The sequence below is a fragment of the Oenanthe melanoleuca genome, chromosome 25, assembly GCF_029582105.1.
Source record: "Oenanthe melanoleuca isolate GR-GAL-2019-014 chromosome 25, OMel1.0, whole genome shotgun sequence".
NCBI classification, from domain to species: domain Eukaryota; kingdom Metazoa; phylum Chordata; class Aves; order Passeriformes; family Muscicapidae; genus Oenanthe; species Oenanthe melanoleuca.
In genome coordinates, this window is record NC_079358.1 from 8,382,977 (window position 1) to 8,408,078 (window position 25,102).

The window sequence follows — 25,102 nt, forward strand, 5'->3', positions numbered from 1 at the left end:
GCGGCCGTGGCTCAGCGCTGTCCCCTCCCCTCTGGCAGCGGGAGATGTACGAGAAGGTTTTCCAGAAGAGCCCCGACCGCCACAGCGACTTCTCGCGCCTGGCGCGCGTCCTGACCGGCAACACCATCGCGCTGGTGCTGGGCGGCGGCGGCGCCAGGTGCCACGCCTGTCACCTGTGTCCCCTGTGTCCCGCCCGTGCCCCTGTCCCCATGGTCTGTGTGTCCCTGTGTCCCCATGGTCTGTGTCCTCCTGTCCCCATGGTCTGTGTGTCCCCTGTCCTCATGGTCTGTGTGTCCCTGTGTCTCCATGTCCTTGTGTCCCCTCTTCCCATGGTCTGTATCCTCCTGTCCCCATGGTCTGTGTGTGTCCCCGTGTCCCCATGATCTGTGTGTCCCTGTGTCCCCATGGTCTGTGTCCCTGTGTCCCCATGTCCTCGTGTCCCCTCTTCCCATAGTCTGTATCCTCCTGTCCCCATGGTCTGTGTGTCCCGCTGTCCCCATGATCTGTGTTCTCCTTTCCCTGTGTCCCCATGGTCTGTGTGTCCCCTGTCCCCATGGTCTGTGTCCCCATGTCATGTGTCCCCATGTCCCCGTCCCCATCCCCATGTCCCTGTCCCCCTGTTCCCCTGTCTGTCCCCGTGTCCCCCTGTCCCCATGGTCCTTTGTGCCCATACCCCATGCCCCTGTGTCCCCATGTCCCCATAGTCTGTGTCCTTGTCCCCAAATCCCTGTGGCCCCATATGCCATGTCCCTGTGTCCCATGTCCCCTTGTCCCCATGGTCTGTGTCCCTGTCCCTATGTCCCTGTGTCCCCATGTCCCTGTGTCCCCATATCTCCATGTCCATGTCCCCATATCCCATTTCCTTGTGTCCCCATGTCCCTACACCTCATATCCCCCTGTCCCCACACCTCCCTTTCCCCCCGTGGTGCCCCCAATCCTTCATTTTCCTCATTTCTCTCATTTCCCTCATTTCCCTCATTTTCCTAATTTCTCTCTCTTGTTTCTGCCTGCAGGGGCTGCTCCCACATCGGGGTCATCAAGGCCATGGAGGAGTCGGGGATCCCCATCGACCTGGTGGGGGGCACCTCCATCGGCGCCTTCATCGGGGCTCTGTACGCCGAGGAGCGCAGCGCCGTGCGCACCAAGCAGAGAGCCAGGGAGTGGGCAAAGGTGGGGGACATGGGGACATGGGGACAGGGAGAGGGACATATGGGACAGGGGGATGGGGACAGGGACACAGGGACAGGGACAGGGACACAGGGACAGCTGTACACCGAGGAGCGCAGCGCCGTGCGCACCAAGCAGCGAGTGGGCAAAGGTGGGGGACAGGATGGGGACATGGGGACAGGGAGAGGGACATATGGGACAGGGGGATGGGGACAGGGACACAGGGACAGGGACACAGGGACAGCTGTACGCCGAGGAGCGCAGCGCCGTGCGCACCAAGCAGAGAGCCAGGGAGTGGGCAAAGGTGGGGGACAGGGACAGGGGAACATGAGGGTGGGGACAGGGACAGGGACATGGGGATGGGGACAGGGACACAGGGACAGGGACACAGGGACAGCTGTACGCCGAGGAGCGCAGTGCCGTGCGCACCAGGCAGAGAGCCAGGGAGTGGGCAAAGGTGGGGGACATGGGGACATGGGGACAGGGAGAGGGACATATGGGACATGAGGATGGGGACAGGGACAGGGACATGGGGATGGGGACAGGGACACAGGGACAGGGACAGGGACACAGGGACAGCTGTACGCCGAGGAGCGCAGCGCCGTGCGCACCAAGCAGAGAGCCAGGGAGTGGGCAAAGGTGGGGGACAGGATGGGGACATGAGGACATGGGGACAGGGACATGGGGACAGGGACATGGGGACAGGGACAGGGGGATATGGAGACATGGGGACAGGGACATGAGGACAGGGACATGGGATATGGGGACAGGGAGGGGATAACAGGAACATAGGAATGGGCCAAGGTGGGTGACAAGGACAGGGACATGGGGACAGGGTGGGTGACAGGGACATGCCCACCCCCGGGGATTTGTGCCCAGCCCTACCTGGCTGTTTCTAATCTGACCTCTTCCTGTTCTTCCTCTTCTTCCTCCTCCTCCTCCTCCCCCCAGTGCATGAATTCCGTGTTCGAGACCGTGCTGGACCTCACCTACCCCATCACCTCCATGTTCTCGGGCTCGGCCTTCAACGCCAGCATCAACCGCGTCTTCCAGGACAAACAGATTGAGGTGTGTCACCCCTGTCACCCCCCTGCCACCCCCCTGGTGTCCCCAGGGTGTCCCCAGGGTGTCACCCAGCCCCTGCCACCCCCACAGGACCTGTGGCTGCCCTACTTCAACGTCACCACGGACATCACGGCCTCGGCCATGCGGGTGCACACGGACGGTGAGAGAGCCTGGGGACACCGTGGGGTGGCTTGGGGACATTGGGGACACATTGGGGACACACTTGGGACACATTGGGGACACTGGGGACACCGAGGAGGGGACAACTGGGGCTGCACGAGGCGCTAACACCGCTGCTGAGCACTAACCCAGTAACACCCCGTGAGCACGGGGACGTGGCGGTGGCACTGGGGACATGGAGGTGGGGACATCATGGTGGCACTGGGGACACAGAGGTGGCACTGGGGACATTGAGATGGGGACATCATGGTGGTGGTGGGGACATGGAGGTGGCACTGGGGACATCATGGTGATGTTGGGGACATGGTGGGGAGGAGCTGGGAGGGGATTTGGGGCGGACAAGGACCTGGGGGTGACATGGACAAGGACCTGGTGGGAACATGGTGATGTTGGGGACATGGCAGTGGGGACATGATGGTGGTGTTGGTGACCTGGTGGTAGGAACATGGCATTGGGGACAAGATGGTGGTGTTGGTGACCTGGTGGTGGGGACATGGCACTGGGGACATGATGGTGGTGTTGGTGACCTGGTGGTGGGGACACGGCGCTGGTGGCGGGACCCTGATGGTGGCCGCCCCTCGCCCTCTGCCGGGAGCTCACCTGGGACATTGAGCCGTCCACGGTCACCCCGCTGTGGTGACTCCCCAATCCCCCTCTAACCCTCACTAATCCTCTCTAACCCCTGCCAGTGTCCCCTCCTTGTCCCCTCTGTCCCTGCTGGTCACCCCCGCTGGCCGTGACCGTGTCCTCTCCGTCCCCAGGCAGCCTCTGGCGCTACGTCCGAGCCAGTGCCTCCTATACCCCCTACCTGCCTCCGCTCTGCGACCCCAAGGACAGCCACTGGCTGGTGGACGGCTGCTATGTTAACAATGTCCCAGGTCAGCACCTCGCTTTGGGGCCACCCCCCAAAAAAACACCAGAAAACAGCAAAAAATAGCAAAGAAACCACCAAAACCACAAAAAAATTATCAAAAAAGCCACCAAAACACGCCAAAAATACACCTGAAAAACGCCAACAAAAAGCGACTAAAACACACCAAAGAAACATCAAAAAGCACGAAAATACGCAAAAAATACACCCAAAAAATGCCAACCAAAAAAACCACTAAAACACACCAAAGAAACACCAAAAAACCCACAAAAACACAAAAAAAAATCAAAAAACACCCAAAAAACCAGCAAAACACACCACAGAAACACCAAAAAACCCACGAAAACACACACAAAAAAAACTCAACCAAAAAACCACTAAAACACACCAAAAATACACCCAAAAAACACCAACCAAAAAACCACTAAAACACACAAAAAAACAGTCAACATCAAAAATCCCACCAAAACACACACAAAAAAACTCAACCAAAAAACCACTAAAACACACCAGAAAAACACCAAAACACACACAAAAACCACATCAAAACACACGAAAGAAACCGGCAAAAAACCACCAAAACACACCAAAAATACACCCAAAAAAACCCGATGACAAACACCAAAAAAACACCAAAAAAAATCAAAAGTCGCCAAAAATCACCAAAAAAACCAGCAAAAAAACCATCAAAACATACAAAAAAACCCAATCAAAAAACCACCCAAAGAAACACCAAAACACAGCAAAAAACCACCAAAACCCCACTGAAAAACCAACTCAAAGCAGCAAAAAAACACAAAAAAAGAATCAAAAAGCACAGAAAAAGCACTAAAAAAACCAACAAAAAACACAAAAAAAATCAAAAAAACACCAAAACCCACCAAAAACCCGCCAGAAAACCGCCAGAAAACCACAAAAAAAATTATCAGAAACCCACCAAAGACCACCAAAAAGCCACCAGAAAACCACCAAAAAAATTATCGAAAAACCACCAAAAACCACCAAAAAAGTTATTGACAGACCATTAGAAACCACCAAAAAAATTATCAAAAACTACCAAAAAACCACCAAAAAAATTATCAAACCCCACCAAACCCCACCCCCAGAGCCTCCACACCACCGGTCAGGGCGCGCCGGGGACCCTCTGCGGGGCTGACGGTGACGGTGACAATGACGGTGACAATGACGCGGTTTCCCGGTTCCGTTCCCGGTGTTGTTCCTTTCCCCCGGCGCCGGTTCCCGGTTCCCAGGCTCGCTCTGGCGCTACGTGCGCGCCAGCATGACCCTGTCGGGCTACCTGCCCCCGCTGTGCGACCCCAAGGACGGCAACCTCCTCATGGACGGGGGGTACATCAACAACCTGCCAGGCAAGTGCGGGGGGACGGACACACGGACACACGGACACGGCCGGGCCGGAGCTCGCTCTGGTTTTATTTTTTTTTTTTTTCCCCCCCCAGAACGTTCCGTGGTTTTTATTTTTTGGGGTCGGATCCGTCCGTCTTGTGTCCGTCTCTTGGTGATTTTTTTTGATGCTGGGTGGTTTTTCTAGAACGTTCCTTGGATTTCCAGTGTCAGATCCATCCATACTCCATCTCCTCTTGATGCCTTTTCCATGCTGGGTGGTTTTTCCAGAAAATTCCATGGATGTTCATGGTCAGATCCATCCCTCCTCCAGTCGCCTCTTGATGCCTTTTCCATGTTGGACAGTTTTTCCAGAGCATTCCATGAATTTCCATGGTCAGATCCATCCATCCTCCATCGCCTCTTGGTGCCTTTTCCATGCTGGGTGGTTTTTCCAGAACGTTCCATGTTTTTTCATGGTCAGGTCCATCCATCTTCCATCATCTCCAGCCTGTTTTTCTAGAATGTTCCTTGGATTTCCAATGTCAGATCCATCCATCCTCCCATCTCCTCTTGATGCCTTTTCCATGTTGAGTGGTTTTTCCAAAACATTCCATGGATTTTTTGTGGTGAGATCCATCCATCTTCCATCATCTCCAGGCTGTTTTTCCAGAACATTACATGGATTTTTTGTTGTCAGATCCATCCATCTTCCATCGTTTCTTGATGCCTTTTCCATGCTGGATGTTTTTTCTAGAACATTCCATGGATTTCCATGGTCAGGATCCACCACTCATGGATCATTTCCTGATGGTTTTTTCCTTGCCATGCAGTTTTTCCAGAATTTTCCATGGATTTTAAATATCAGACCCATCCATCCTCCATCTCCTCTTGATGCCTTTTCCAATCCAAGTGATTTCTCCAGAACATTCCATGGATTTTTTGTGGTCAGATCCATCCATCCTCCATTGTTTCTTGATGCCTTTTCCATGTTGGACAGTTTTTCCAGAACATTCCATGGATTTTTTGTGGTCAGATCCGTCCATCCTCCATCTCCTCTTGGTGCCTTTTCCAAGCTGGACCATTTTTCCAGAACGTTCCATGGATTTCCATGGACAGATCCATCCATCCTCCATCTCCTGGTGGTTTTTCCAGAACGTTCCGTGGATTTCCAGGCTCCATCTTCCATCCCTCTTCTGTCATCTCTTGATGTCCTCGGTGCTGGGCACCCTCTTGTGGCATCTCCACCCACTGTCACCTCCTGGTGTCACCTCCTGGTGTCCCCCAATGTCCTTCAGTGTCCCCTGATGTCCCCTGGGGGACATCTCCACCCTCCCCACGTCCCTGGTGACCCCGAGGCCACCATCCCTGTCCCCAGTGTCCCCTGATGTCCTTGATGATGTCCCCAATGTCTCCTGATGATGTCCCAGTGATGTCATTGATGTCCCCAATGTCTCCTGATGATGTCCCTACTGTCCCCTGATCATGTCCCTTGATGTCCCCAGTGTCCCCTGATGATGTCCCCAATGACATCCCTGCTGTCCTGATGATGTCATCGACATCCCCACTATTCCCTGATGATATCATTGATGTCCCCACTGTCCCGACGATGTCCCCAGTGACGTCCCCGCTGTCCCCTGATGATGTCATCAATAAACCCTGTCCCCTGATGATGTCATTGGTGTCCCCACTGTCCTGACAATGTCCGCAGTGACATCCATGCTGTCCCAGTGATGTCATCAATGTCCGTGCTGCCCTGACAATGTCCCCAGTGACGTTCCCGCTGTCCCAGTGACGTCATTGATGTCCCCACTGTCCCCTGATGGTGTCATTGATGAACCTCCTGTCCCCTGATGATGTCATCGATGAACCCCTGTCCCCTGATGATATCATTGATGTCCCCACTGTCTCGACAATGTCCCCAGTGATGTCCCCGCTGTCCCCTGATGATGTCATCGATGTCCCCCCTGTACCCTGACGATGTCCCCAGTGATGTCCCTGCTGTCCCCTAATGATGTCATCGCTGTCCCCACTATTCCCTGATGATGTCATTGATGTCCCCCCCATCCCCCGACGATGTCCCCAGTGACGTCCCCGCTGTCCCCGCAGCCGACATCGCGCGCAACATGGGCGCCAAGACGGTGATCGCCATCGACGTGGGCAGCCAGGACGAGACCGACCTGTGCAACTACGGCGACTCGCTGTCCGGCTGGTGGCTGCTCTGGACACGCCTCAACCCCTGGGCTGAGAAGGTCAAGGTGGGACATGACAGTGGGGACATTGGGGGACACTTGGGGACATTGGGGATGAGACCAAGATGGTGGAGATGGCTCAGGGGTGGAGGAGGATGGAGAAGGTCCATGGGGACGTCAAGGGATGATGGTGACGATGATGATGATGATGAAAATCACGATGACGACATTGAATATGACAGTGATGACGATGACAGTGATGACAATGACAATAATGATGATGAAGATGACAACCATGACAATGACAATGAAGTGATGACAATGACGATGATGATGACAGTGATGAAGACGATGATGACTATAATGATGACAGTGATGACAATGACAATGATGATGACAGTGACGAAGATGATGACAATGCAATGACAATGACAACAATGACAATGATGACAATAATGATGGCAATGACAACGACGATTACAATGCAATGATGACAATGACAATGACAACAATGACAGTGATGACGGTAATGATGGCAATGATAACGACGATGACAGTGATGACAAAGCTGGTAACAATGCTGATGACAATGCTGGTAACAATGACAGTAACACATGACAATGATGACAACGACAATGATTCAATGACAATGATGACGATAGCAATGACCATTACAAAGACAATGACAATGACAATGATGACAATGCCAATAACAATGCCAATAACAATGCCGATAACAATGACCATTGCAATGACAATGATGACGATGACAATGATGACAATGACAGTGATGACAATGACAATGGTGACAATGCCAACGCCAACGCGGACGAGGAGGCTCCGGCCGTGTCCCGAGTGTCCGGTGCCGCAGGTGCCGGACATGGCGGAGATCCAGTCGCGCTTGGCCTACGTGTCGTGCGTGCGGCAGCTCGAGGTGGTCAAGTCCAGCTCGTACTGCGAGTACATCCGGCCACCCATCGACCGCTTCAAGACCATGGACTTTGGCAAGTTCGACGAGATCTACGTGAGTCAGAGCCTGGGGCTGGGCTCGGCTGGGGTTCCTTGGTCATTGTTGTGGTTCCTTGGTCATTGTTGGGGTTTCTTGGTCATTGTTGGGTTCCTTGGTCATTGTTGGGGTTTCTTTGTCATTGATTGGTGTCCTCAGTCATTGATTGGTGTCCTTGGTCATTGTTGGGTTGTCCTTGGTCATTGTTGGGGTTCCTTGGTCATTGTTGGGTTTCTTGGTCATCGTTGGGGTTCCTTGGTCATTTATTGGTGTCCTTGGTCATTGTTGGGATCAGACTGTTGGGTGTCCTTGGTCATTTTTGGGTTCCTTGGTCATTGATTGGTGTCCTTGGTCATTGTTGGGGTTCCTTGGTCATTTATTGGGTTGTCCTTGGTCATTGTTGGGGTTTCCTTGGTCATTTTTGGGGTTCCTTGGTCATTGATTGGTGTCCTTGGTCATTGTTGGGGTTCCTTGGTCATTGATTGGGTTCCTTGGTCATTGTTGGAGTTCCTTGGTCATTTTTGGGGTTCCTTGGTCATTGTTGGGTTCCTTGGTCATTAGTGGGTTCCTTGGTTCATTGTTGGGGTTCCTTGGTAATTTTTGGGGTTCCTTGGTCATTGTTGGGTTCCTTGGTCATTAGTGGGTTCCTTGTTCATTGTTGGGGTTCCTTGGTAATTTTTGGGGTTCCTTGGTCATTGTTGGGGTTTCTTTGTCATGGACTGGTGTCCTTGGTCATTGTTGGGTTCCTTGGTCATTGTTGGGTTGTCTTTGGTCATTGTTGGGGTTCCTTGGTCATTGTTGGGGTTCCTTGGTCATTTTTGGGGTTCCTTGGTCATTGTTGGGTTCCTTGGTCATCGTTGGGGTGTCATTGATAATTTTTGGGGTTCCATGGTCATCTTTGAGGTTTTTTAGTAATTGTTTGGTGTCCTTGGTCATTGTTGGATTATTTGGCCATCATTCGGGTCTCCTTGGTAATTTTTGGGGTTCCTTCATCAATTTTGGGGTTCCTTGGTCATTGTTGGGTTGTCCTTGGTCATTGTTGGGGTTCTCTGGTCATTGTTGGCTTCCTTGGTCATTGTTGAGATGTTGTTGATAATTTTTGGGGTTCCTTGGTCATTGTTGGGATTGCTCTCATTGTTGGGGTGTCTTTGGTCATTGTTGGGATTCCTTGGTCATCGTTGGGGTTCATTGGTCATTTGTTGGGGTCCTTGGTCATTGTTGGGGTCCTTTGGTGATTGTTGGGGGTCTTTAGTCATCGTTGTAGTGTCCTTGGATCTTTTTTGAGGTTCCTTGGTCATCATTGGGGTTCTTTGGTCACCGTTGGGGTGTCCCTGACCATCAGTTGGGGTTCCCTGGTCATCGTTGGGTACCATGGTCATTGTTGGGGCTCTCTGGCCATTTTTGGGGTGTCCTTGACCATGAGTTGGGTCCCCCTGTCCCCTGCCCCAGGACGTCGGCTACCAGCACGGCAAGCTGGTGTTCGAGGGCTGGAGCCGCGGGGACGTCATCGAGAAGATGGTGAAGGATCGGCGCTCGGCCGACTTCTACGAGAGCAAACGCATGGACGTGAGCTGTGGACACTGGGGACATTGAGGGCACCTGGGGACATTGGGGACACTGGGGACATTGAGGGCACCTGGGGACATTGGGGGGCACTGGGGGCAGTGGGGACACCTGGGGACACTGGGGACATTGAGTGCACTGGGGACACTGGGAACAGTGGGGGCACTGGGGGCACTGGGGACACCTGGGGGCAGCTGGGGACTACCTGTTACTGCCACCCTGTCACTGGCACCCTGTTCTTGTTCCTCCCTTTGTCCCCTGACCTGTTGGTACCTTCCGTGTCCCTTCCCTGTCACCTGTCCCCTCACCTGTCCCCTCACCTGTCCCCTCACCTGTCCCTGTCTCCCCAGGTGTCCCCTGTCCCCTCACCTGTCCCTGTCCCCTCACTCTGTCCCCTCACCTGTCCCCTCACCTGTCCCCTCACCTGTCCCCTCACCTGTCCTGTCCCCAGGTGCTCACCTGTCCCAGCGCTGGTTTCACAGACCTGGCTGAGATCGTGTCCCGGATCGAACCCGCACAGCCCTACCTGTCGGACGGCTACGGCGACGGTGACAGCGGGGAGGGGACAGGGAGGGGACAGGGGAGGGGACAGGGGACAGGGAGGGGAGGGGACAGGGGACAGGGAGGGGACAGGGGACAGGGGACAGGGAGGGGATAGGGGACAGGGAGGGGATAGGGGACAGGGAGGGGACAGCAGGGACAGGAGAGGGGACAGGGGACAGGGAGGGGACAGGGGACAGGGGACAGGGAGGGGACACCGTGGGGTGTGGGGGCTCAGATTTGGGGCTGAGGTCTCAGATTTGGGTATGGGGTCTCAGATTTGGGTCTGTGGTCTCACCAAACCTATTTCCCCCCAGAGGAGTGGATCACCTGGCCAAGTATGAGGGATTTGGGATTTGGGGGTTCAGATTTGAGATTTTGGGGGTTCAAATTTGGGATTTGGGGGTTCAGATTTGGGATTTGGGGGTTCAGATTTGGGTCTGGGGTCTCTGATCTGGGTCTGGGGTCTCAGATTTGGGTCTGGGGTCTCACCCATCCGCATTTCCCCCCGGAGGAGTCCAATTACCTGACTGAGTACGAGGGGCTGAGATTTGAGATTTTGGGGTTCAGATTTGGGATTTGGGGGTTCAGATCTGGGTCTGGGGTCTCACCACACCCCATTTCCCCCAGAGGAGTCCGATTACCTGACCGAGTACGAGGACGAGGGTCCCGAGTCGCTGCGGGGGGAGGAGGACGCGGCCGAGTGGGGCAGCAACGAGGCCGTGAGTGACCCCAAAAATGGGGAACCCCAAAAACGGGGCTGGGGGGTCCTGAGCCCAGCTGGGACCCCGAAAAAAGGGGGAAATGGGGATTTGGGGTTCCAAAAATGGGGATTTGGGGTCTCCAAGGTTCCCCTGAGCCCAGGTATGGTGGGGGAGGGGGTTGTGGGGACCCCAAAAAATGGGGAGAAATGGGGGGGAAATGGGGGGAAAATGGGGATTTGGGGTTTCAAAAATGGGGATTTGGGGTTTTGGGTTTGGGATCTCCAAGGTTCCCCCAGGTATGGGAGGGGTTGTGGAGACCCCAAAAAATGAGAGGAATTGGGGATTTGGGGTTCCGAAAATGGTGATTTGGGATTTTGGGTTTGGGGTCTCCAGAGTTCTCCTGAACCCAGTTAGAGGGGGAGGATTGTGGGGTTCTGGGGACCCCAAAAATGGGGAAAAAACCAAGATTTGGGGTTCCAAAAATGGAGATTTGGTGGTTTTGGGATTTTGGGGTCTCCAAGGTTCCCCTGAGCACAGGTATGGGGGGGTTTTGGGGTTATGGGGACCCCAAAAAATGGAGGGAAATGGGGGGAAAATGGGGATTTGGGGTTCCAAAAATGGAGATCTGGGATTTTTGGGTTTGGGGTCTCCAAGGTTCCACCAGGTATGGGAGGGGTTGTGGGGACCCCAAAAATGGGGAAAAATGGGGGGGAAATGGGAGAAAAATGGGGAAAAATGGAGGTTTGTGGTTCCAAAAACGGGGATTTTGTTTGTTTTTGGGTTTGGGGTTCCCCCCAATGTCGCCAATGTCCCCCCAGGAGGAGGAGAAGCCCCTTCGGCACCGCCCCAGCCAGGCCGGGACCCCCCCGCCCCCCCCCCCCGCCGACCCCGACGCCTTCTGAGGGACCCCAAATGTCCCCAAAATGTCCCCAAAATGTCCCCAACCCCCACCTGGGGGTCCCTGCCCCTCCTCCCCCCCAATTCTGGCACTTTCCTGTGGGGCCTGGGACCCCCAAAATCCCCCCCAAATTCCCCTCCCCCCGCGCTGTTGCACTGTCCCACCCCCCCCCAGCCGGTCAGGGGTGGGGGCGCTGCTGTAAATTTTTTTTTTTTCGGTTCTTTTTTTTTTTTAACGGTTCTTATGCAAATCCAGGCCGGCTGGATGGGTTGTTAATTAATTATCGGTTAATTATTAATTAATTATTAATTAATTATTGATGCGTGGATTCATTCTTACATGAAGCGTTCCGGGATTTAGTTAAAAAAACTGGTGCTGAGGGAGGGTGGGAACAGGCGTGAGGCGCTCTTGCTTCCTATTGGTCGAGGCGCCTGTCAATCACAGCTCAGCCAATCACAGCCGCGCACTCGCGGCTCTCAGCCAATCAAAACCCACTAAGCGGAGTGGGCGGAGCTTCGCCTCACGGAACGGCGGCGGCTCCGTTCCCGCTCCCGCAGCGGTACCGGAGCCGTTTCCGTGCGGGGATCGCTCTTCCGGTGCCGCCATTAATAAAATTTGGGGTTCCCGGTGTCGCCATTAATGAAATTCGGGGTTCCCGGTGCCGCCATTAATAAAATTCGGGATTCCCGGTGCTCCCCGGTACTCGCGGCTCCCGCGCTTCTGCCTTCGTGGCGCTGGGTCTCCTCATTGGCCAGCGCAGCTGTCAATCATCGCGCTCAGCCAATCCCAGTGGAGCTCCAGCGCCCCCTCAGCAGCGCCGTTGTCAGGTTTAATTCCCAATTTTTGGGTTTAATTCCGGTTTTATCAATTTAATCCTCAATTTTTGGTCTTCATTCCTGTATTTTTTTTTTTTTGTTTAATTCATAGGTTTTGGAGTAAATTCTTGTATTTTCTTTAATTCCCAATTTTTGGGTTTTATTTCTGAATTTTTGTGTTTAATTCCCTTTTTTTTTGTTAAATTCCCCTGGGGTTTTCTGGGTTTGACTTCCCTGGATTTTTTTTTGTTTAATCCCCAATTTTCCTATTTAATCCCCAATTTTTTCTGTTTAATTTCTTTTTTTTTTTTTTACTTTTCTTAAATTCATATTTTCTGGGTTTTATTCCCTTGGGGTTTCTTTGTTTAATACCCAATTTTTGTATTTAATCCCAAATTTTTGTATTTAATCCGCAATTTTTGTGTATAATTTTAATTTTTGAGTATTTTTTGATCCACAACCCCTCCCCTCCACATCCAAGATATTTTTATTCCCATTTTTCCCCAGCAAAAAAAATTCCAAACTCTTAAAAAAAAAAAAAATGCACCTTGAACAGGATTTTTTTTTTTTCATTGCCACATCCCCCCCAAAAAAAAAAAAAAAATTAAAAAAAAAATCCCTGGAGAACAGGAAAATCCCAGGAAATTTGGGAAATCCCAAGAAATCCTGGAGATGGTTCCAATCCCACCTTGGAAGCTGCCGGAACTTTCCTGGGAAAGGTGAAAAATTCGGGATCCTCCTTCGCCGAGGGGCCGGGAATTCCATGATTGGGGGGTGGATTTTTGGGGAATTTTGGGGAGTTTTTGGGAATTTTCTGGCCCCTCAGGAAGGCACTCGGAGGCGGGAGCTGCCCAGCAGGAGCTGCAGGAGCCGATCCACGGCGAAGGCCAGCAGGAAATCGGCCACCAGCACGGCCAGGATCAGCAGCCGGAACTGGGGGGAAAATGGGAATTCTGGAATTTTCCAGGGAATTCTGGAATGTTCCACGGGAATTCTGGAGATCCCAAATCTCTGGAATTTCACCCCAAATCCCATCCTGAAACTGATCGTGAACATGGCCAGGATCAGCAGGAATGTTCCAGGGAATTCTGGAATTGTTCCACGGGAATTCCAGAATATTCTATGGATCACATTCCCCAAATCCCAAAAAATCAATGGGAATTTTTGAGGATTTCACCTTGATGGGTATCTCTGAACCCTCTCCTTATAAGAATTCCCATCTTGGAGCCATTTCCCCCGTGGAAACCTCCCCCAGAACTTCGGGAATTTTGGAAATTTTAGGAACTTGGAGAATTTTAGGAATTTTGGGAATTTCAGCAATTTTTGGGCTTTCACCTCAGCAGGTACCTCACAACAACTCTCCCTATAAAAATTCCCATTTTGGAGCCATTTCCTTGTGGAAACCCCCCCCCAGAACTTTGGGAATTTTGGGAATCTCCCCCAAAACTTCAGGAATTTTAGGCATTTCGGGAATTCTGGGCTCTCACCTCGGCGGGGATGTCGACCAGGCCGAAGCCCAGGTTGAGCTCGGGCCAGGCCCCGCTCAGCAGCCCCAGCACGGCCGAGGCCGAGAGCAGCAGCGCCCAGAGCAGCGGCCGGTTCTGCCCCAGGCTCTCCATGAACGGCTGGCCCTGCAAACGGGGCACTGGTTGGACTGGTTTATACTGGGAGGGACTTTGGGGGCACTGGGAAGGACTCTGAGGGCACTGGGAGTCAATTCTGAGCAGTTCTGAAGCAGTGAAATGGGGTTTGATAGCACTGGGAGGGCACTGGTTTATACTGGGAGGGCGTCTGGGGGCACTGGTTTGTACTGGGAGGGACTGGGAGGGACTTTGGGGGCACCAGGAAGGACTCTGGGGGCTTTGGGAGCTGATTCTGAGTGGTTTTGGAGCAGTGAAATGGGGTTTGATGGCACTGGGAGGGCACTGGGAGAGGATTGGGATAAACTGGTTTGTACTGGGAGGGACTTTGGGGGCACTGGGAGCGGATTTTGGGTGGTTTTGGAGCAGTAAAATGGGGTTTGATGGCACTGGGAGGGCACTGGTTTGTACTGGTTTATACTGGTTTGTACTGGGAGGAATGGGGGGGATTGGGGTGATGGGGAACAAGGGGGAAAATTGGGGAAAAGGGGAGAAACTGGGAAAAACTGAGAGAAACTGGGAAAAACAGAAACTGGGAAAAAGGAGGAGAGAGTGGAAAAAGTGGGGAGAAAAAATTGGGAAAAATGGGGAGAAAAAATTGGGAAAAATGGGGAGAAAAATTGGAGAAAATGGGGAGAAAAAAGGGAAAATGGGAAGGAAAAATTGGGGGAAAAATGGGAGAAAACAGGAAGGAAAAATGGAGAAAATGGGAAAACTGAGTAGGAAAAATGGGAAAAATGGGGAGGAGAAACTAGGAAAAATTGGGGAAAACAGGAAGGAAAGATGGAGAAACTGGGAAAACTGAGGAGAAAAAGTGGGAAAAATTGGGAGAATAAATTGGGAAAAATGAAGAGAAATTGGGACAAATAGGAAGGAAAAAATTGGGAGAAGAAATTAGGAAAAACTGAGAGAAAAATTGGGAAAAATTGAAAATAAGAAGGAAAAACTGGGGAAAAACAGGAAAGTAAAATGGTGAAAATGGGAAAATTAAGGAAGGAAAAGGATGGAAAATCCTGGAAAATGCAGGAAAATTGGGAATATTCCCAAATTCCCACCTTGTAGTTGATGGCAAAGGTGGCTGTTTGCATGGCCATGGCCAGCAGGTACACAGTGCTATTCACCAGGGATGGCTCAAACTCCCGGCTCAGATCCACAAATTCCTCCTCCCTGGACATAAAAAAATTGGGAAAAAATTTTGGGATCAATCTGGAAAAAATTCCCAAAAAATTCCCATTTTTTCCTGGAGTAAAATCGGAGTTAAAATGGGTTTAGAGCTCAAAAAATGGGAATTTTCGGGGTTTTTATTCATGGGAATTCTTGCTTAGATCCACAAATTCCTTTTCCCTGCCCATAAAAAAATTGGGAAAAATTTTTGGGATCAATCTGGGATCAGTTCCCAAAAAATTCCCATTTTTTATTGGATTAAATTGGGTTTAGAGGTGGAAAAATGGGAATTTTTGGGGAAATGAAATGGGGGAAATTGAGAAAACTCTGGAATTTTTTTTTAAGATTAAATCCTCCATCCCAAAATTTTTTGAATCAGAGTCTCAATCCTAGAATTCTTTGGGAATAATTTTGGAATTTTTTGGGAATTTTTTTGGGATCAGGGCTCACTCCATTCCTGAATTTCCCAGTACAGGAACACCAGGCTCAGAAATGGGGAAATCAAGAAAAAAATCTGAATTTTTTTGGGATTAAATCCTCAATCCCAAATTTTTTGGCATCATAGTCTCAATCCTGGAATTCTTTGGGAATATATTTTTGGAATTTTTTGGGAATATTTTTGGAATTTTTTGGGAATTTTTTTGGGGTCAGGGCTCAGTCCATTCCTGAATTTCCCAGTACAGGAACATTGGGCTCGAGAACGTGAGAAATTGAGGAAAACTCTGGAATTTTTTGGGATTAAATCCTCAATCCCAGAATTTTTGGGATCAAAACCTCAATCCTAAATTTTTTTGAATCAGAGTCTGAATCCTGGAATTTTTTGGGAATATTTTTGGAATTTTTTGGGATCAGAGCTTCACCTGGGCTCACTCTGCACCTTAATTTCCCAGTACAGAAACACCGGATTCAGAAATGGGGAAATCAAGAAAAAATCTGAATTTTTAGGGATTAAATCCTCGATCCCAGAATTCTTTGGGAATATTTTGGGAATTTTTGGGCTCACCTGGGCTGGCTCCTGGCCTGAGCCTCCCTGTACAGGAACACCAGGCTCAGGAAATGCACCAGGAACTGCAGCAGCACCGTCAGCACCGTGTACAGGTTGAAAATGTTGGGGAGGGGCCTCTCCTTGGAAAGGGTCTTCAGGGGCTGGAAAAATCAAAATAAAAGAATAAAAATAGAAATAAATAAAAATAAAAATAGAAATAAGAATAGAAATAGAAATAGAAATAGAAATAGAAATAGAAATAGAAATAGAAATAGAAATAGAAATAGAAATAAAAATAGAAATGGAAATGGAAATAGAAATGGAAATGAAAATAAAATAAGGATAAAAATAAAATAAATAAAAATAAAAAAAGGCAATAGAAATAGAAATAGCAATAGAAATAGACGATTTTTCCCAAAATTTGGAAAAATGGAATTAACTTTTCTGTTCTTACCTTGGACCTGGAGATGAAGAAGAAACTCTGGGATCAACCCAGGTCAAGGACACAAAATCCCACCTTTCCCCCTTCAGAAACCGCCATTTTGTGACCGTAAATGTGATTTTTTGGGGGGAAAAAACCCCGATTTTTCTCAAAATTTGGATAAATTTTATTAAATTTTATTTTAATTTTCTGTTCCTACCTCAGACCTGGAGATGAAGAGGAAACTCTGGGATCATCCCAGATAAAGAATACAAAATTTTCCAGAAACCACCATTTTGTGACCATAAATGTGATTTTTTGGGGGTAAAAAACCCCATTTTTCCCAAATTTAGGATAAATCCCACAAATTTTTATTTTTAAATCCCACTTTGGACCTGGAGATGAAGAGGAAACTCTGGGATCAACCCAGGTCAAGGACACAAAATCCCATCCTTGCACCTTCAGAAACCGCCATTTTGTGACTGTAAATGTGATTTTTATGGGGGAAAAAAACCCGATTTTTCCCAAAATTTGGAAAAATTGAATTAATTTTTCTGTTCTTACCTTGGACCTGGAGATGAAAAGGAAACATCCAGCCAGGAGCAACCCCTGGAGTGTGGCCTGGAGGTCGCTGAACTTGACTCCTTGCAGGAAGAGCACGCTCTGGCTGTAGGCCAGGACCAGGGCGTTCAAAGCCAAAATTTTAAACATTTGCAGAGTGGTGACCAAAGTGCAGCGACCTTGCTTGATGACGTGGCAGACTGAGGGAAAAAAAATGGGAATTTTGAGGTTAGAAATGGAGGAAAAGCAAAGAGAAAAGGGGAAAAGGGAGGGGGGTTGATGTGAGGGGGGAATGTGAGGAAAAAGGGGAAAAATGGTGGGAATTGGTTGAGGGAAAAAGGGTGAGAAAAGGAAAAATGGCAGGAATTGGTTGAGGCCTTCATGAGGGGAAAAAGAGGAAAAAATGGTGGGAAGTGGTTGAGGGTCTTGTGAGGTGAAAAGGGGGAAAAAATGGTAGGAATTAGCTGAGGGAAAAAGGGCAAAAAAAGGAAAAATGGTGGGAATTGGTTGAGGGTCTTGTGAGGGGAAAAAGGTGGGAAAAATGGTGGAATTGGTTGAGGGGAAAACGGTGAGAAAAGGAAAAATGGCAGGAATGGGTTGAGGCTCTCATGAGGAAAAAATGGCGGGAATTTGTTGAGGGTCTCATGAGGGGAAAAAGGGCAGGAAAAGGAGGGAAAATGGCAGGAATTGGTTGAGGGTCTTGTGAGGGGAAAAGGGGGAAAAAATGGTGGGAATTGGTTGAGGGGAAAAAGGGTGAAAAAAGGAAAAAAGGAAAAATGGTGGGAATTGGTTGAGGCCAACATGAGGGAAAAATGGTGGGAAAAAGAGGAAAAAATGGTGGGAATTTTTTGAGGGTCTTGTGAGGGGAAAAGGGGGAAAAATGGTGGGAATTGGCTGAGGGGAAAAGGGCAAAAAAAGGAAAAATGGTGGGAATTGGTTGAGGGTCTTGTGAGGGAAAAAAGGTGGGAAAAGGAGAAAAAATGGTGGGAATTGGCTGAGGGAAAAAGGGCGGGAAAATAAGAAAAATGGTAGGAATTGGTTGAGCCCCTCATGAGGGGAAAAAATAGTGGGAAAAAGAGGAAAAATGGTGGGAATTGGTTGAGGGTCTTGTGAGGGGGAAAAAGGGCAAGAAAAGGGGAAAAATGGCGGGAATTGGTTGAGGGTCTCATGAGGGGAAAAAGGTGGGAAAAGGAGAAAAAAAAGGTGGGAATTGGCTGAGGGAAAAAGGGCAGGAAAATGAGAAAAATGGCAGGAATTGGTTGAGCCCCTCATGAGGGGAAAAAAGGCAGGAAAAGGAGGGAAAATGGCAGGAATTGGTTGAGGCCTTCATGAGGGGAAAAAGTAGTGGGAAAAAGAGGAAAAAATAGTGGGAATTGGTTGAGGGTCTTGTGAGGGGAAAAGGGGGAAAAAATGGTGGGAATTGGCTGAGGGAAAAAGGGCAAAAAAAGGAAAAATGGCGGGAATTTGCTGAGGGTCTTGTGAGGGGAAAAAGCTGGGAAAAAATGGTGGGAATTGGTTGAGGGAAAAAGGGCGAAAAAATGAGAAAAAATGGTGGGAATTGGTTGAGGCCTTCATTGAGGGGAAAAATGGTGGGAAAAGGAGGGAAAATGGCGGGAATTGGTTGAAGGTCTCGTAAGGGGAAAAAGGCGGGAAAAGGAAATTTTGGGTGGGGATTTCATGGATTTGGGGGATTTAGGGTTGGAACAGGCTCAAGACAACTTAGGATAAACCCAAGGATATTTTGAGATTCAAATCCAGAACCCAAGAGCTCAAAATTTGGGAATTTTGAGCTGGAATAAGGATAAATTCAGATCCAAGGATATTTTGAGCTTCAAATCCAGAACCCAAAGTTCCAAAATTTGGGAATTCTGAGCTGGAATGGGCTCAGGAAAATTTAAGATAAATCCAAGAATATTCCGAGCTTTAAATCCAGAACCCAAGAACACAAAATTTTGGGAATTCTGAGCTGGAATACGGATAATTTAGGATCCAATTATATTTTGAGCTTCAAATCTAAAGCCAAAGAGCTCAAAATTTTGGCAATTCTGATCCGGAACGTTCATATTTGATTTTTTTTTTCCCCATTCCCACCCACTCCCGAGGTTTATTCCCCTTTTTTTGGGGTTGCACTCACTGCACTGGATGGAGGAGAGTTTGGAGGTGAAGGGGGCGGCGATGCTGGCGTCCCCCAGCTTCACCACCGGCGCCTTTTCCTCTTCCAGCTCCCTCAGCACCTGGCTCAGCCGCTCCTGGGGGGGTTGGGAATTCCCAAAAAAATCCCAAAAATTCCAGGATTAATTCCATATTTTATGTTCTCCCCACTCCCACAATTCCAGGATTTATTCCATGTTTTATGTCACTTCCCATCCCCAGAATTCCAGGATTTATTTTAAATTTTATGTTCTTCCCACTCCTAAAACTCCAGGATTAATTCCATATTTTATGTCCCTTCCCACTCCAACAATTCCAGGATTAATTCCATTTTATCCCTTTTTTACTGGAATTCTCTCTCTTTTCCCATTGAAATTCCCTCTTTTTTCCCATTGGAATTCCCTCTCATTTTCCCCACTGGAATTTCCTTTTTTCCCATTGAAATTCCCTTTTTTTCCCATTGGAATTCCCTCTCTTTTCCTCTTTTCCCACTGAAATTTCCTCTTTTTTTCCCCTTGGAATTCCCTTTTTTTTCCTAAAGAAATTCCCTTTTTTCCCACTGGAATTCCCTTTTTTTCCTTCTTTTCCCATTGGAATTGCCTCTTTTTTTCCCCACAGCAATTTCCTCTCCTCTCCCATTTTCCCACTCCGTCCACCCCCACCCAAACTTCACCCCATCATTCCCATCCTCCCTCCCATTCCAAAAAAATTCCAAAAATCCCGCCCAAAAAACCCCCAAAAAATCCCAAAAAAATATAAAAAAAAAAATCCCACAAAATTCCCCCCCCAAAAAAAGAAAAAACAAAAAATCCCAAAAAATTCCCAAAAAGTCCCCAAAAATCTCCCAAAATCCCCCCAAAAATCAGCAAAAAAATCCCAAAAAATCCCCCCAAAAAATCCAAAAAATCCCAAAAAATACCCAAAAAAATACCCAAAAAAATCCCCAAAATTCCCCAAAAAAATCCCCAAAAATCCCTAAAAAATCTGCAAAAAAAAATCCCTGAAAAAATCCCAAAAAATCTGCAAAAAAAATCCCTGAAAAAATCTCCAAAAAATCCCAAAAATTCTCCAAAAAATCCCCAAAAATCCCTAAAAAAATCCCAAAAAACACCCGAAAAAATCCCAAAAAAATCCACAAAAAAATAAAAAAAATTCCAAAAAATCCCCCAAAAATCCCAAAAAATCTCCAAAAAATACCCAAAACTTCCCAAAAAATCTGCAAAAAAATCCCTAAAAAATCCCAAAAAATCTGCAAAAAATACCCAAAGTTACCAAAAAAATCTGCAAAAAAACCCCAAAAAATCCCCCAAAATATCTCAAAAAATTCCCCAAAAAATCTCCCAAAATTCCCCCAAAAAATCCCTAAAAATCTCCGAAAAATCCCCAAAAATCTCCAAAAAAATACCCAAAATTCCCCAAAAATCTGTAAAAAATCTGTAAAAATCCCTAAAAAAATCCCCAAAAACACCCGAAAAAATAAAAAAAAATCTCCAAAAAATAACCAAAATTACCCAAAAACTCTGCAAAATATCTGGAAAAAATCCCCAAAAAAACCCCAAATATTACCCAAAAAATCCCAAATAAATCCCCAAACCAGGAATGCCTCCCTACCCTGTGTGCAGCCAGCTGCTCCTCCCTCTGGGCCAGCGCTCGGTGCTTGGCCCCTCGCGACGCTCGCGACGCCGATGTCGCGATAGCGGCTCTGCCGTCGCCGACACCGTCGCGGGGGCGGCGCTTCCGCTCCGGGAGGCGCTCGGGGGCGTTGGCCAGGAGGGCCACACCTGGGGGGAAACGGGGAATTAGGGGGGAAATCAGGGGGGAAATTGGGGGGGAAATTGGGGGGGAATTGGGGAAAAATTGGGGGGAAATTGGGGAAAAATTGGGGGGGAAATTGGGGGAAGATTGGGGGGAAATTGGGGAATAATTGGGGGGGAATTGGGGAAAAATTGGGGGAAAATTGGGGAGAAAATTTGGGGGAAAATTGAGGAGAAATTGGGGAAAAGAGTGGGGGGAAACAGAATAAAATAGGGAAAATTGGGTTAAAGCAGGGAGGAAATCAGGGAGAAATTTGGGAAAATTGGGGGGAAATTCAGGGAAAATAGAGAAGAAATTGGGGGAAAATTAGGGAAAAAATGGCAAAAAATGTGGGAAAAGTTGGGGGGAAATTGGGGAAAAACAAGGAATAAACTGGGGAAATCAGGGAGAAATTGAGGGAGAAATTGGGGAAAAGTTGGGGGAAGATTGGGGATAAATTGGGGGAAAATTGGGGAGAAACACGGAATAAAATGGGGAAAATTAGGGAGAAATTTGGGAAAAACTGGGGGAAAATTGGTGAAAAGCAGGGAGAAAATGGGGGAAAATGAGGGAAAATGAGGGAGAAAATGAGGGAGAAATTGGGGAAAATCAGGGATAAAACAGGAAATTAGAGGGAAAATTGGGGGAAAATGGGAAAAAATGGGGGAAAAACAAAAAAAAAAAAAGGGAAAAAATCAAGGAAAACCAAGGAAAAAAAATGAAAACCAAAGTGAAAAAAACCCAGAAAAAACAGGATTTTTTTTTTAAATTTCCATTCCTGATAAACAAGCAGCTGTGGAAGTTGGGAAGTGCTGGGAATTTTGGGAATTTTGGGAATTTTTTTGGGGGGATTTCCTCACCCACGTCGGCGTGTTTGAGCGCTCCCACGTCGTTGGTGCCGTCCCCACACATCAGGGTGCAGTAACCCAAACTCTTCAGGGCTGTGATCACAAATTCCTGTTCCCCCAAAAAAATAAAAATAAAAAAATATCAGGGAAAGATCCGAAAAATTCAGGAATTCTTGGGTGGGGTCTTGGGATTGGTGGGATTGCTCCAAAATTTGGGAATTTAGATACTAAATCCTTGAAATTCCTGTCCCAAACATTCCAAATCTTAGGAATTCCCATCCCAAAACCCCAAATCTCCATTCCCAAAGATCCCAAATCCTGGGAATTCCCATTTCCAAAACCCCAAATCTCCATTCCTAAATCCGCAAATCCTGGGAATTCTCATTCCCAAAATCCTAAATTTTGGGAATTGCCATCCCAAAGACCCCAAATCCTGGAATTCCCATTTCCAAAACCCCAAATCTCCATTCCCAAATCCCCAAATCCTGGGAATTCCAATTCCCAAAACCCCAAATCTCCATTCCCAAAGATCCCAAATGCTGGGAATTCTCATTCCCAAAATCCTGAATTTTGGGAATTGCCATCTCAAAGACCCCAGATCCTGGGAATTCTTATCCCCAAAACTCCAAATCCTCATTCCCAAAGATCCCAAATCTTAGGAATTCCCATTCACAAAGATCCCAAATCCTGGGAATTCCCATCCCAAAACCCCAAATCCACATTGCCAAGGACCCCAAATCTTGGGAATCCCCACCCCAAAGACCCCAAATCCTGGGAATCCCCATCCCAAGGGCCCCAAATCTTGGGAATCCCCATCCCAAGGACCCCAAAACTTGGGAATTCCCATCCCGATTACTCCAAAACTTGGGAATCCCCTTCCCAAAGACCCCAAATCTTGGGAATCCCCTTCCCAAAGACCCCAAATCTTAGAAAATCCCAACCCAAAGACCCCAAATCCTGGGAAGCCCCATCCCAAGGACCCCAAATTTTGGGAATGCCCGTTCCCAGCCCCCCAAATCCCCATTGCCAAGGACCCCAAAACTTAGGAATCCCCATCCCAAAGACCCCAAATCTTGGGAATCCCCATCCCAAAGACCCCAAATCCTGGGAATCCCCATCCCAAGGACCCCAAAACTTGGGAATCCCCTTCCCAAGGACCACAAAACTTGGGAATCCCCATCCCAAGGACCCCAGATCTCCATTCCCAAAGACCCCAAGTCTTGGGAATCCCCATTCCAAAGACCTCAAATCTTAGAAATTCCCATCCCAACGACCCCAAAACTTGGGAATCCCCATCCCAATGATTCCAAAATCTGGGAATGCCCATCCCAAAGACCCCAAATCTTAGAAATTCCTAACCCAAAGTCCCCAAATCCTGGGAATCCCCTTCCCAAAGACCCCAAATCTTGGGAATCCCCATCCCAATGACCCCAAAACTTGGGAATGCCCGTTCCCAGTCCCCCAAATCCACATTGCCAATGACCCCAAAATTTGGGAATCCCCATCCCAATGACCCCAAATCCTGGGAATCCCCATCCCAACGACCCCAAAACATAGGAATTCCCATTCCCAAATCCCAGGAATCCCCATCCCAAAGACCTCAAATCCCCATTCCCAAAGATCCCAAATCTTAGAAATTCCCAACCCAAAGACCCCAAAACATGGGAATGCCCATCCCAAGGACCCCAAAATTTGGCAACTCCCATCCCAAAGACCCCAAAATTTGGGAATCCCCTTCCCAACCCCCCTCACCTTCTGCTTGGGCGCCACCCTGGCGAAGACGCGCACGTGGGGGATGAGGCCGAGCAGGCGCTGCCGGTCCCGGCGCCGCAGCTGCTCCAGCCCCTCCCCCGTCAGGCACAGCTCGAACGGGCCCCACAGATCCCGCAGGGAATTCGGGAATGGGGGGAGACACACGGAGCCGTCCCGGGAGCGCCACTGCCAGGGCAGACCTGCAATGGGAATTCCATGGGAAAATGGGAATTCCATGGGAATGGGAATTGGGAACAGGGGGAGGGACACGGAGCCGTCCCAGGAGCGCCACTGCCAGGGCAGACCTGCAATGGGAATTCCATGGGAAAATGGGAATTCCATGGGAATGAGAATTGGGAACAGGGGGAGGGACACGGAGCCGTCCCGGGAGCGCCACTGCCAGGGCAGACCTGGAACGGGAATATGGGAATTGCATGGGAATGGGAATGGGAATTCCATGGGAACTGGGGAATGGGAATTCCATGGGAATATGGGAATCCTATGGGAATCTGGGAATTGGGAAATGGGGGCAGGGACACGGAGCCGTCACGGGAACGCCACTGCCAGGGCAGACCTGCAATGGGAATTCCACGGGAATATGGGAATTCCATGGTAATGAGAATTGGGAACAGGGGGAGGGACACGGAGCCGTCCCAGGAGCGCCACTGCCAGGGCAGACCTGCAATGGGAATTCCATGGGAATGGGAATTCCATGGGAAAATGGGAATTCCATGGGAAAATGGGAATTCCATGGGAATGAGAACTGGGAACAGGGGGAGGGACATGGAGCCATCCCGGGAGCGCCACTGCCAGGGCAGACCTGGAACGGGAATATGGGAATTGCATGGGAATGGGAATTGCATGGGAATGGGAATGGGAATTCCATGGGAACTGGAGAATGGGAATTCCATGGGAATATGGGAATCCTATGGGAATCTGGGAATTGGGAAATGGGGGCAGGGACACGGAGCCGTCCCGGGAGCGCCACTGCCAGGGCAGACCTGCAATGGGAATTCCATGGGAAAATGGGAATTCCATGGGAATGAGAATTGGGAACAGGGGGAGGGACACGGAGCCGTCCCGGGAGCGCCACTGCCAGGGCAGACCTGGAACGGGAATATGGGAATTGCATGGGAATGGGAATGGGAATTCCATGGGAACTGGGGAATGGGAATTCCATGGGAATATGGGAATCCTATGGGAATCTGGGAATTGGGAAATGGGGGCAGGGACACGGAGCCGTCCCGGGAACGCCACTGCCAGGAGAGACCTGGAATGGGAATTCCGCGGGAATATGGGAATTGGGGAATGGGAATGTGGGAACTGGGGAATGGGGGGAGACACACGGAGCCGTCCCGGGAGCGCCACTGCCAGGGCAGACCTGGAACAGGAATTCCATGGGAATATGGGAATTCCATGGGAATGTAAGAATGGGAATTCCATG

General features: G+C 49.2%; 3 protein-coding genes across 5 annotated transcripts in view; 2 read left to right on the forward strand and 1 right to left on the reverse strand.

Annotated features, from left to right (window-relative positions):
• PNPLA6 (patatin like phospholipase domain containing 6) overlaps positions 1 to 12,764 on the forward strand; it is a 27,989-nt gene extending 15,225 nt beyond the window's left edge. The window contains exons 22-32 of the mRNA XM_056510575.1: positions 39 to 157; positions 1,014 to 1,170; positions 2,119 to 2,235; positions 2,323 to 2,392; positions 4,534 to 4,650; positions 6,734 to 6,882; positions 7,688 to 7,840; positions 9,272 to 9,388; positions 9,837 to 9,933; positions 10,556 to 10,647; positions 11,448 to 12,764. Of these exons, the coding sequence (XP_056366550.1) occupies positions 39 to 157; positions 1,014 to 1,170; positions 2,119 to 2,235; positions 2,323 to 2,392; positions 4,534 to 4,650; positions 6,734 to 6,882; positions 7,688 to 7,840; positions 9,272 to 9,388; positions 9,837 to 9,933; positions 10,556 to 10,647; positions 11,448 to 11,531 (1,272 nt within the window). The 3' untranslated portion in view covers positions 11,532 to 12,764. The remainder of the gene's footprint in view (positions 1 to 38; positions 158 to 1,013; positions 1,171 to 2,118; positions 2,236 to 2,322; positions 2,393 to 4,533; positions 4,651 to 6,733; positions 6,883 to 7,687; positions 7,841 to 9,271; positions 9,389 to 9,836; positions 9,934 to 10,555; positions 10,648 to 11,447) is intronic.
• LOC130263057 (uncharacterized) lies at positions 4,683 to 6,099 on the forward strand. Of its 3 annotated transcripts, none has more exons than XM_056510522.1 (2): positions 4,683 to 5,108; positions 5,174 to 6,099. In XM_056510522.1, exons 1-2 carry the CDS (start codon positions 5,018 to 5,020, stop codon positions 6,010 to 6,012), a joined length of 930 nt encoding a protein of 309 aa, XP_056366497.1. In that variant the 5' UTR covers positions 4,683 to 5,017; the 3' UTR covers positions 6,013 to 6,099. The 3 variants fall into 3 exon arrangements, with proteins under 3 accessions (XP_056366497.1, XP_056366496.1, XP_056366494.1); XM_056510521.1 differs by having other exon boundaries at positions 5,259 to 6,099; XM_056510519.1 differs by having other exon boundaries at positions 4,683 to 5,069; positions 5,220 to 6,099.
• Positions 12,763 to 25,102, reverse strand: part of ATP13A1 (ATPase 13A1) — a 37,578-nt gene continuing 25,238 nt past the window's right edge. The window contains exons 18-26 of the mRNA XM_056510470.1: positions 23,659 to 23,858; positions 21,919 to 22,015; positions 20,876 to 21,045; positions 19,248 to 19,362; positions 17,117 to 17,313; positions 16,150 to 16,292; positions 15,038 to 15,149; positions 13,830 to 13,973; positions 12,763 to 13,275 (exon numbers count right to left, since the gene is read on the reverse strand). Coding sequence (XP_056366445.1) covers positions 13,165 to 13,275; positions 13,830 to 13,973; positions 15,038 to 15,149; positions 16,150 to 16,292; positions 17,117 to 17,313; positions 19,248 to 19,362; positions 20,876 to 21,045; positions 21,919 to 22,015; positions 23,659 to 23,858 — 1,289 coding nt within the window. The 3' untranslated portion in view covers positions 12,763 to 13,164. The remainder of the gene's footprint in view (positions 13,276 to 13,829; positions 13,974 to 15,037; positions 15,150 to 16,149; positions 16,293 to 17,116; positions 17,314 to 19,247; positions 19,363 to 20,875; positions 21,046 to 21,918; positions 22,016 to 23,658; positions 23,859 to 25,102) is intronic.